An 11,102-nucleotide genomic window follows, 5' to 3' on the forward strand; every position below is an offset into this window, starting at 1 on the left:
TTTTTTTTTTTGTTTTTTCTTTTAATCTCCGTGCAACAGCATGTCATCTATTGCGGGAAACGCGGATGGACTCCCCTATGTTGGTTGTGCACTGAGTACTGCTGAGCGTGCGGCGCTGCAGTCTTCACTTCCTTTGCTTGGAGCCAAGTACAATACGCCGGTGCAGTTCTGGGGAAAGATTTTTGGTTATAAAGCGGATTACCTTATTGCCCAGGCAATGCCAGATGGTGTTTTTGGTCAACGTTTCAGCTTCTTCAGTGTAGATGGTGGTACCTCGTGGAAATTGCTTGAGAACATAACGGAGGATCAAGAGAAGTTCTGCAATGAACTGCGTGGTGTTTACATGGGCGACCCGACGTATCTGTATAAAATACGGCGTGATATTCCACCCGAGCCGGAACCGGAGGTGCCAGCGCCTGACGCGGATGCGGTGTTAACGGAGGCGCGAGAAAAGTACGGCGAAGGGGAAGAAAAGGAAGAAGAAGAAGAGGAAGAGGAAGAAGAAGAGAATGAACACGAACAGAATGAAGAAGAGGAGGAGGAGGAGGAAGAAGCAGAGGAGGTTGAGGAGGCACCGGTGCCAAAGAAAAAGCGTCCAAAGTTTATGATTGTGGCCGCTCCTGAGACGGTGCGGTTGGCGCACTTTATTCAACTCCACGATAAAGACTGTGCGTTAATTGTTCGTGGACAGTACGTCTTCACACCGGGCGGTGGGGTTTCAAAGAATGGACTCTTCGCCGGTCAGCCAGTGCGACACGCAATGAAGCCATCGTGTTACTTGCGTGTTCATCACCTCGGCGATGCGACCCGCAATCGTCTCTTGTACGGCCCAACGTACAGTGAAGTGACGGATCGTCTCTCGCCCATCACAGATGATGCGCCGGCGGGTGTGTGGGTTGTGAAGTATGATCCCACCGCGAGTATCGTGACTGTGCAGAATTTATTCTACGCGGGATCACTCTTCTGGTATCGCCCCGGCACGACGGACTGTGGGCAGGTGTACTGTGGGAACGGTGAACGGGATGTAGAGGTGTGTTTTCTCTTGTAGACTGTTACTGTGACTGACTGACTGTGTGTGTGTGAGTGAGTGAGTGAGTGAGTGGTGGTGAAAGGGTGAGGGGATGTAGTGTAGATGGACAAGGTTTAGGTGAAGAGAATGGAGTTTCTCCCTGTTTCTCTCACTTTTTTTCTTTTTCCTAGTTATATTTATTTCTCCCTATTTATATATATAAATGAAAGAAAGATGGATAGAGAGAGAAAGAGAGAGAGAAAGGGATATTTGTGAGCATTTCTGTCGTGTGTATCCCTTTTTCTTGTTTTTTTTTTTTCATTTATTTACTTGTTGTTCTTCTGTGTTTAGATGTGGATAGAGGGCACACACAGACACACAGACTCCACTACTCCTAATGCCCCTTCTTCTCACTTTTCTGCTATACCTACTATTGGATGTATGATGCAATCAACACATGACTTATTATGGATGTAGTTTTCTTGACTGAAGCGAAAAGCAAAAAGAAAAAGAAACATTATAGTTGTAACCGTTCTATGCGGTTTATCTGAAATGGCAGATTTGCCGTTTTCTTTTTTTTTTGTAGTTATATATATACATATATATATATTTATCTGTAGTAAACTAGTTTCTTTCCTCATGGCATCATTTCTTTTTTTTTTTCTTCTTTTTTTTTTTATTTTTTACGGATTATATTTATGTTCTTTTTACTTTGAACCCATATTCTGTAGGCGGGACACCAAGAAGAAAGGAAAGGAAGACAAAACCAAATAATAAAAAACAAAAAATAGAAGGGGGGAAAAGAAAAAAAAAAAAAAATAAAAGAAAAAACAAACAAAGCCCAAGAGCAACATTGAACCTCATAAGGATACTAAACTATATTACCTATATACGTGCACACCACAGTTGTGCAGGCTTCTTGCTCTTTTTTCCAGTTACATAAAGAAAGGACTGTACCCCACTAATAATAATTCTCTTAATAATAATAACAGTAATAAACGCAAACAAATTAAAAGTAAAAAAAAAAAAAAAAACAATAGGGCACAGCCGTAGTAGCTGAACGCAGTTATCCAGGTGAGGATTAAAAAAAAAAAGAAAAAAAAAAAAGGCGCGTTAAGGAGTGGAGGGATTATATTTCACATTCCCATAAAAAAGCTGAAGAACCAATAACCACTCTTCCTCACTCGTTACTGGCATCACACAAACACATACTTCAGTTTTTTTCTTTTTTTTTGTTGTTGTCTTTTTATTATATACTTCTCGTAAAAGAGAAAAAAAAAAGAAAAAGACGTACCGGAGAGTGAAGGCATTGATACAAGAAACGTGAAATTACGAAGAGGCATCAAATAAAAAATAAAATAAAAAAGGAGAGAGACAACGCTAAATTCTGAGTAGTACAGTGCTTTTATTTTTCTTAGGTTTTTTTTTTCTTTTTTCTTTGGTTTCTTGTTTTTTTTTTTTTTTTTCGTGGGCGTTTGCTTATTTAACCACTTGGCTGTACACAAAGGAAGAATAAATAATAATAATAATTGTAATCATCATAAGAAACAGAAGAAAAACAAACAAAAAAAAAAAAAAAACGGCAGTGTTGAAGACTGTAGGGGAGAGAAAGAAGAAGAGATCGAATAGCTGCAGGTCCAGCGACGGCTGAGAGAGAAGAAAAGAAAAGAAAAGAAAGAAAAAAAAGAAAAGAAAAAAGAGTATATTTGTGCGCAGTAGTCCAAGTGGTGTGTGATCCATCCTCACACAGTTTTGTTTAAATACACACATACAAACGCAAAGAAGCAGAAAAAAAAAAAAAAGTAAAAGAAAACAGAAGAAGAAGAAGAAAAAAAAAAGAATTAGGCAAAGCACAACGAAGAATAAAGAAAAAGAAAAAAAAAAAAACAAAGCAAAAAACGAAGGAAGGAGAGAAAGAAGAAAGTCAAGATAAATCGAAGAAAAAGAAAAGAAGAAGTCAAGATATACAGGAAAGAGGAAATTACAAAGAATATATCAAATCATCGCAAATTTATTATTATTATTATTATTATTATTATTATTATTACTATTAAAAAAGTTGAGAAGTATACATAAGTAAAAAAAAAAAAAGAAAACAAACAAGTTGACATAAGAGGAAGGTGTACGCATATACACACCTTTACCCCCTCACAAATACGGAGATATTGAGCAACGTGCAATAGAAAAGAGAGAGAAAAAGAAAATTACGAAAAGAAAAGAAAAAAAAAGAGTACAAAGAATTGAAAATTAACCAAATCAAGCTAAACCAAAACAAAGAAAATAAAAAATAAAACAGTAGTCGTTTATCATTTTGCTGTTCGTCTATTATTATTATTATTATTATTATTATTATTATTATTATTATTATTATTAAAAACTAATAGTTGTGTGGATGATGACTGAAAAGATAATCTCTGGGGACGGATCTGAGGCGTTAGTGATGTCTTCGCATCCTATGCCAAAGATCACCAAGACGTCTTCTGCAGAGAGAACCTTTTATAAAGATGCATTGTTGCCGTATTCATTACAGTGCATTCATCCACGTTTGCGTAATGATGTGGAAGTTAATGATCGTGCCACACTTCTCCATGGAGCTGAGTTGCTGTTAGACTTTGGTACCCCAGAAGAGGTTACCCGTCGCCTTGCTTCCACACAGCAGCAGCAGCAGAAACAACAAGATAAGGTTCCATCGATGAGTTCGTGTAGTAGTGCTGATAATATTCTATCGCTTGCTTCTTCTGCCTGTGCTTCTCCAAGCAAAGTGCATTTAACTTTTCACGACGCTGTTGAGGAATTACAACATCGCTGTGATTATTTTCTTTCTACCTTTACGGATGGTGTGGAGTCCTATCATATTCCCTATGAGGTGCAGCGCCGCATTGTACCGATGCTGTACGCTTGGCTTGTAGACTGGGACTTCCTTCAGCGTGCGACGAACTGCTGGGGGCGAGTTGCGATATGTTTCTGTCGAGTTATTCAATCACGTAGACGTCGTTTTACTGTTCGTCCTGATTTTTCACTTCCATGGAAACCACTTGTGGTGATTCTCTTTTCTTTGTTTTTTCAATCCGATCGTGTGATGGATCTTCACGTCTTTCATGGGATGCGAGAGGCGGCTGGACAACAATTGGAGTCTGTTTGTGAATCTGCCGCTTTGCACTTTGATGAGGATGCGTGGACGGGTTTATGGGAGACTTTTGCCCCGTATTTCTCACCAGAGCATGAGGAGGCACCTTTAATGTTATGTCTATTCTCGCATCTTATTCCTATTCATCATCTTGTGGATAAAGAAAGTGGATCACCACTACCAATGACAGAACGTGTGGTTCGTTTTCTCCTTTCAGATGCACTTTATTGGCAACAGGGAAGATCAGGAAATTGGATGGCCTATTCTCTTAAGATTGTGTTTGAGATTGTTCTTCATCATGTGGGTGTGATGGATTTTGATAAGTATGCGGAACCGCTCTTTTCCATGATGTTGTATGAATTACGTTTACCTATCGCAGATGGTACAGGATCATTACAATCCCATTTGGGATTTGGTGTACTTAGTAAAATATCATTCTTTCACATTGATGAACAGGAAATGGCAGCAGCAGAGGGATTTGTAGCGGATATGCTTCCACGTAATACAGATTCACCATTATGGAATCATTTACGTCGTTTTATTCTCGCTACAAGTGTTTTTATTCGTCCTAATGCGACTGATAAATTTATCCTTTGTCGTGTTTTTCGTTTTTATAGTAGTCTTGTGGCTGCTGTCCATAGACGAATGAAAATCCAATCAAGTCAAGAATATGCTCGTATGAGAAGAAAAGGAAGAAGAGGAGGAGAAAGAAGAAGTAAACCTTTTGAAGGACGTTCTATTCCAGAGGCTTATATTTGGAATCAGGAAACGGTGGATTGCTTTGTGAATCTCGTCGCTCCAGTTTTACTTTCATCATTACATCATCGATTAAGAGATGCCACCCGTACAATTGGTTTACTTGCCTCACTTTCACCTAAACTCGTACTTCCACTCATTCTCCCTTATGTGGATGCCGGTCTACGAAATAGAACAGAATCACCAGAGCAGCGTTCGGTAGCCTTACGTTTATTAGTAAAATCACTTTACCCTCTTAGTGAATGTCGTTCCACCCGTGATGATTGTTGGAGTTTTCTTGCTGATGTATTACCATTACTAGTTCCTTGGATTAATCCAAATGATGTATCACTTCTTATGGTAGTTCTCGATCTCATTTTTACCACGTGTTCCATCACAAGTCTTCATAAACTTTTAGGAGGACAAGAAGCGGAATGTAGTTTTGCGGTTACACTTGTCGAACGAATATTTGAAATTTCTAGTCATGCCATGTTTTCTAAACCACAGGATTTGGGTCATCTTGTGCAAGTAATGACGGCATTATGTCAGAATGTTAGTGAAGAAACATTTAGTTGTTGTGTTACGAAGGCCATTAAAGAATCTCAAGTACGAGATGTATTATCAAAAGCGTCTGTTTTGAGTTATCTACTAGAACCTATTGCACATCGTGCACCTGAACGTATTATGCGTTGGGCTTTACAATACCTTATACCACCACTACAGAATACATTAACTCCAGAGAGTGAGGTTCAATGGTGTATACATTTACTCGCGGGATGTGTTCGTGGTGCTGGTCTTGCAGGTTTTTCCTATCGACATGAAATATTACGTTGTTTACAATTCCAGTTAATTCATATTACAGAAATGAAACGTATTATAGGGATTGGTACACTTTATTCTGCCATGTTTGCGGCTTATACAGAAACTGTATGTATTGAAGCACAGGCGGTGCCTATATGTAGATCAGGTGAAGTAGATCGTGAGAATAATAATAATAATAATAATAATAATAATAATAATAATAATGATATTGATGATGATGATGTTTGTAATGACTCGGATGAATCGGAATATGATGAGTTACAAGATGAGTATGAAGTTAGTATGGGATTTTGTCGTAGTAATAGTGTGGAAATGACATGGCGAGAGGCATCAGAAGAACATATTGATTATATAATAGAAGTATATTATAATTTTGTTCAAGATATTGTTGATGTTATTCATGGTATTACCGATATCGTTCCACCTGCTGCAGGATGTGGTAGTAAAGGTATTCGTCACTTTCTTTGCAGTAATAATAATAATAATAATAATAATAATAATAATAATAATAATAGTCATAATAACAATCGCAGTAGCAGTGTGAATAGCCATACGGAGTCTAATCATAATAATAATAATAACGAAAAGAAGAGTGAAAGTAGTGAACAACAGGATAGACTAGAATCTGATAATCATAAGGGTAATGATAGTGATGATGATGATGAGCATACCTTTAACCCACAAAGTATTCTACGTGGGGTATTACTATGGTTGCGTATAGTTCTTGAAATTAACCAAGAATTACGGGCGGGTAACAAGAGAGAAGATACTTCTAATATCATCCCATGGTGGATACAAAATCCAAAGACAACATGGTCGTGGAAACCATCATCATCTTCTTCTTCTTCTTCCTCGTTATCTGCATTACCAACAAAGACATTGTTAACATGGTCGCAGGATGCAATACATGATATGTTACTTGATCATGTCCTTCGACGTGTGGTGGGAGATGTAGCGGATGAAAAAGTGATTGCGGTAGCATTACAATTAAAAGAGAGTTTATTAATGCGAGGGAAACCACCACTTAATAATAATAATAATAATAATAATAATAATAATAATAATAATAATAATAATATTAATACACAACAGGAAGTACATCTTGATGGAAGAAGTCTTCACTCTCTACTGGCTATTCTCGCAGAGCAATGTAATATCAGTGTTGGTGCCCCATTACGTTACGATCACAGTCGTCTCTATACACAAGGTCTTGATATATTTGCCTCTAATGCTGTTGAAACCCTAAAAGGTCGTTATTATTTCCCTGTTATGTATTGGCGAATGAAGGCGGAATCTTTTATTGCTTCTAGACGTGTAATTCCTTTATATAGTGTTTCTCCCAAACGTCTTATCGAGTTAATCTCGGTCACCCACACATTACTTTTCTCACCCTATCACATGATTCAGTCTGATTGTTATCAAATATTAACAGAATGCATGACGTTCATGGGCCGTGAGGCAACACGCAGTTTTATTAAACGGCACCTTATGTTGCTTGAACGAATTGCAGAGCTTTGGAAGGATCGGCACACAATAGATGATCAAGATAAAACTCATCATCATCATCATAATCTTCTTTCTACAGCTGCTGGTGATGGTAGTAATAATAATAATAATAATAATAATAATAATAATAATAATAATAATAATAATAATGCTTCTATGGAGGATGATACTGCCGATGCACTTTCTTCTGCTAACGGACATGATGATACAAAGACAGATGTTACTGCCCAAACCAAGTCTACTAGTCAAGAGAACACCAATAATAATAGTAATAGTAATGTTAACTGTGGTATAAATGAAGAAGAAGAAGAGGATGATGATGAAGAAGAATACGTTGTGGATGGCTATGATGGTTATGATGATAATAATAATAATAATGATCGAAGAACGCATGATGTTTTATCGGGAAAAGAAGGATTGAACGATTCTCCTTCTATATTAAAAAATGAATTAGCTAGTGCGTTATCTCTTGCTTATTCGGGATTTAACAGCCCACACTTTTACTACGATAGTGAATTAATTCTTAATACCTATGAAGTTTTAATGCACTTCCCAGAGCAACTTCGGTCAAAACGTTTAGGAATTTTCAAAAATGTCCAAAAAGCCGCCTGTATTGGTGGAAACTCACGAATGGAAGATAAAAGTGTAGTGAAACTCTCTGATGAACTTCTTTCATTGGCTGTAAAGTTTTCACATTCCGCACCTGAACGATCTCTTAATTGTCTTTTTATGATTGTTGCCCTTTACAGACCCTCACAGGTATCACTTCTCTCTCTACAGAGTGTATCGACACTTTTTCGTCTCTCTGTGAATAGTCATGCCAAACTTCGGGCAACATCTTTTCATATTTTACAAACACTTCTTCTTTCCTTAAAGGAATCACATGAAAAACGATATGTGTTAATGAGACCTGCACCTATGGAAGCAAAAGAAAATATTACTTTCTTTAGAAATCGTTATGAAATATTAATGCAGAAATGTCCATCTTTTTATGGATTATGTGAAGTAGGTCTTATCTTTCCTCCTAAAGCCATACGTGTGGATGCGGAATATGTTACATCTAATATGTTTAATGATGGAGAGTCCATCACTATAGCTTGTGAGAATATAGTACTTCGTAAAGATTACACGGAAAAAAGAAGGACAATAGTAGTATCTAATGAAATGCAAGAAGATCAAAAGTGTTATCCAACACGGGAAGAATTTAAAGCATTGATTGGTCACTTGTCTGGTATTCTAGATGAAAAGATTAATCCACCCGTTGATGGAAGAGAAGGAGGAGAAGAAGAAAAAGAAAAAGAAGATAAGGAATCTTTATTGGAAGGTAAATTAAGAGAAGGATGGGTATGGACAGTAATGCAATTACGTCATGATCAAAAGACTTTTTCACAGTCTCGAATGCGAGTTTGGAAAACGTTTGGAAATCTCCTTGGTGTGGAACCCACAGTTCGTATGTTTACACGTATAGTAAGAGTAGGACTTCGTGATTATATTAATCTTGCCTCAAGTGATAATACCTCTGCGAAGGAAAGTCAACAATGGTTATTTTCTTGTTTTTCAGATTTCTTAATTGCGGCTATTCGTATATCTAAACGTCATCCTAGTGTACGAAAAGAGGCTTTATTATGTTATATAGAAACTATAATGATAATATGTACAAAAAGTGTTATCCCACATGCTGTTCTCGCCCCATTCCTACAAAGTGTTTCAGCTTTACATGGAACTTTAAAACAAGAGGAAGTTTGGTTACTTTACGTTGCTCTTTTTGAGGCTTTGGAGCCACCAAGTGAAAAGGTTATGCCGAACGCTACTCCTGTTTGTACAGAGAGTGGAGATACTATTAACACAACAGCAACAACAACAACAACAACAACAACAACAGGTACTAGTACTTCTCCATGGTGGTGTGGAAGAACACAAGAGTTTGTTCGAATATTATCTGTTACTGTGCAATTACTCTTTGTATTTGCCTCGGATGTAAACATTGAATTACTTCCACGTTTATGTAAACATGTAATAGCCAATAAAGATTTATTTCTCTATACCACTTCTACACGTATTCGAATGTACTCCTCCAGTGTTATTCGTCAAATTATGCGTCTTTGTTTAAATCAAAGTGAATATATTCCATCTAATGTTTCTGTACAAAATAGTATTGTAACGTTTATGGACCGAATTGAGCAGATTGTGGAATTACCACCATTACCAGCAGCAGAACCCGCGCCATCGTTGGCGCCATGGAGTGAGACACCGGCACTTGGGGCAGCGCCAAACCCGTTTATGACGGTAACGAATGCAAGTAGTAGTAGTATGATGATGAATAATAATAATAATAATAATAATAATAATAATAATAATAATAATAATAATAATAATCATCATAATAGTAATAGTAATAATATTAATAGTAGTACAACGGCGGCTACTACTACTACTACTACTACAACTACAACAACTTCTACTAGTACGACTACTACTGCTACTGGTGTTGCGGATGTTCCTCTTGCGGTTTCACCGCCTGTAGAGATGTCCCCACCGTTGACCTCTACATCTTGTCTGTTATGCTCAGATGCGTTTAGTTTAGATGGTACTCGTGCTTTGTCGCCTTCCATGACTCTATCTGCTGTGAAGACTATTGCTATGTATTGGCTTCAACCACCACCGCCTCTTATTGCTTTGCGGATTAATAGTGTAACTTCACTTCTTGCAAGATCTCTTGATATTCTTTCTTCTGAAGTGGATGATCTTGAAACGGTACGATTGACACTTGATAGTATTGCCTATATTCGACAACCAAAGGAAACCATTCATGGTATTGTTGGGCTTTTGTGTGAAATACTTGAAGAGAAAAAACCATATGGACGATCTAAACAGGCAAAAGTAATTCTTTGTCGAATGCTTCGTCTTATTTTATTTATTAACTTACATCGTATTGGACGATATGCGATTATGCAAGATGTATTACGAGCAGCTCTTCAGTCCATTGCCCACGGAGATGGGCGAACACGCAGTGAAGGGAAACTCCTCCTCGCTGTTCTCACACGAGTGGCCTCTGAAGAGCAAACGAAGGCACTCATTCAAGGCTGCTGTGCACAACTGCGGGAACTCACCAACGCGACGGGGAGTGGTGGAAACAACAACACCTCCACCACCACCACAACAACAATGAACAATACAACCACAACGAATACGAATACCACTGCTGTCTGCAGTAATAATCATAATACTAATAATACTAATACTAATAGTGATAATAATAATAATAATAATAATAATAGTAACAGTATTCATGCAGCCTCACATTCTCTGCAGGAGCCTGTGCGTAAGCGTAAACGCATTGCGCTGCTCCTCGCGCTGTGCTCCATTCTCTCCGCGACGCCCGGTGTTGTGCCGCCGTACGTCCCGCGGCTGATGGAGCGACTCGCCGCCCACGCGAACGACGCCGCGCCGGAAGTGCGACGGGCGATCAAACGCGCCTTCGAGGACTGGTGGCGCTCCCACCGCGATGGGTGGGAACTGGAGCACCGGCAGCACTTCACACCCGCGCAGATTGAAGTAATGCTCCCGCTACTCACCGCACCTGTGTATCTTGTTTGAGTAGATTAGAGGGTGGGATGATGGAGAGGGAATAAATGAATGAATGGAATTTTTCTCAGCGGTAGTTTAATGGAGAGTGGTGGTTTTTTTTTTTCTTTTTGTTTTGTTTTGTTTTCGTTTTAATTTCTTTTTTTTTTTTTTCTTCTTTTTTTTTTAATTATTTTTGTTTTTGTTTTTGTTTTTTCTTTGATTGTTCTCTCGTTATTTGCTGATTTGTGTTTTCTTTGGATTTGCTTTCTGCTTCTCTACGTCTCTTTCTCTGTGTATATGTGTGTGCAAATGCAGATATATACATATATATATATA

At 38.0% G+C, this 11,102-nt stretch overlaps 2 protein-coding genes across 2 annotated transcripts; both read left to right on the forward strand.

Annotated features, from left to right (window-relative positions):
* Positions 1 to 40: 40 nt before the first annotated feature.
* On the forward strand, positions 41 to 1,048 carry TM35_000272030 (uncharacterized protein; the record flags this gene model as incomplete). The annotated part of the gene is made up of 1 exon (XM_029028096.1): positions 41 to 1,048. The coding sequence occupies one exon, from the start codon at positions 41 to 43 to the stop codon at positions 1,046 to 1,048; it is 1,008 nt and encodes a 335-aa protein (XP_028880679.1).
* Positions 1,049 to 3,404: 2,356 nt separating this feature from the next.
* On the forward strand, positions 3,405 to 10,796 carry TM35_000272040 (uncharacterized protein; the record flags this gene model as incomplete). The annotated part of the gene is made up of 1 exon (XM_029028097.1): positions 3,405 to 10,796. One exon carries the CDS (start codon positions 3,405 to 3,407, stop codon positions 10,794 to 10,796), a length of 7,392 nt encoding a protein of 2,463 aa, XP_028880680.1.
* Positions 10,797 to 11,102: the final 306 nt, after the last annotated feature.

Source organism: Trypanosoma theileri (genome assembly GCF_002087225.1).
Source record: "Trypanosoma theileri isolate Edinburgh chromosome Unknown TM35_Tth_27_V1, whole genome shotgun sequence".
NCBI lineage: Eukaryota > Euglenozoa > Kinetoplastea > Trypanosomatida > Trypanosomatidae > Trypanosoma > Trypanosoma theileri.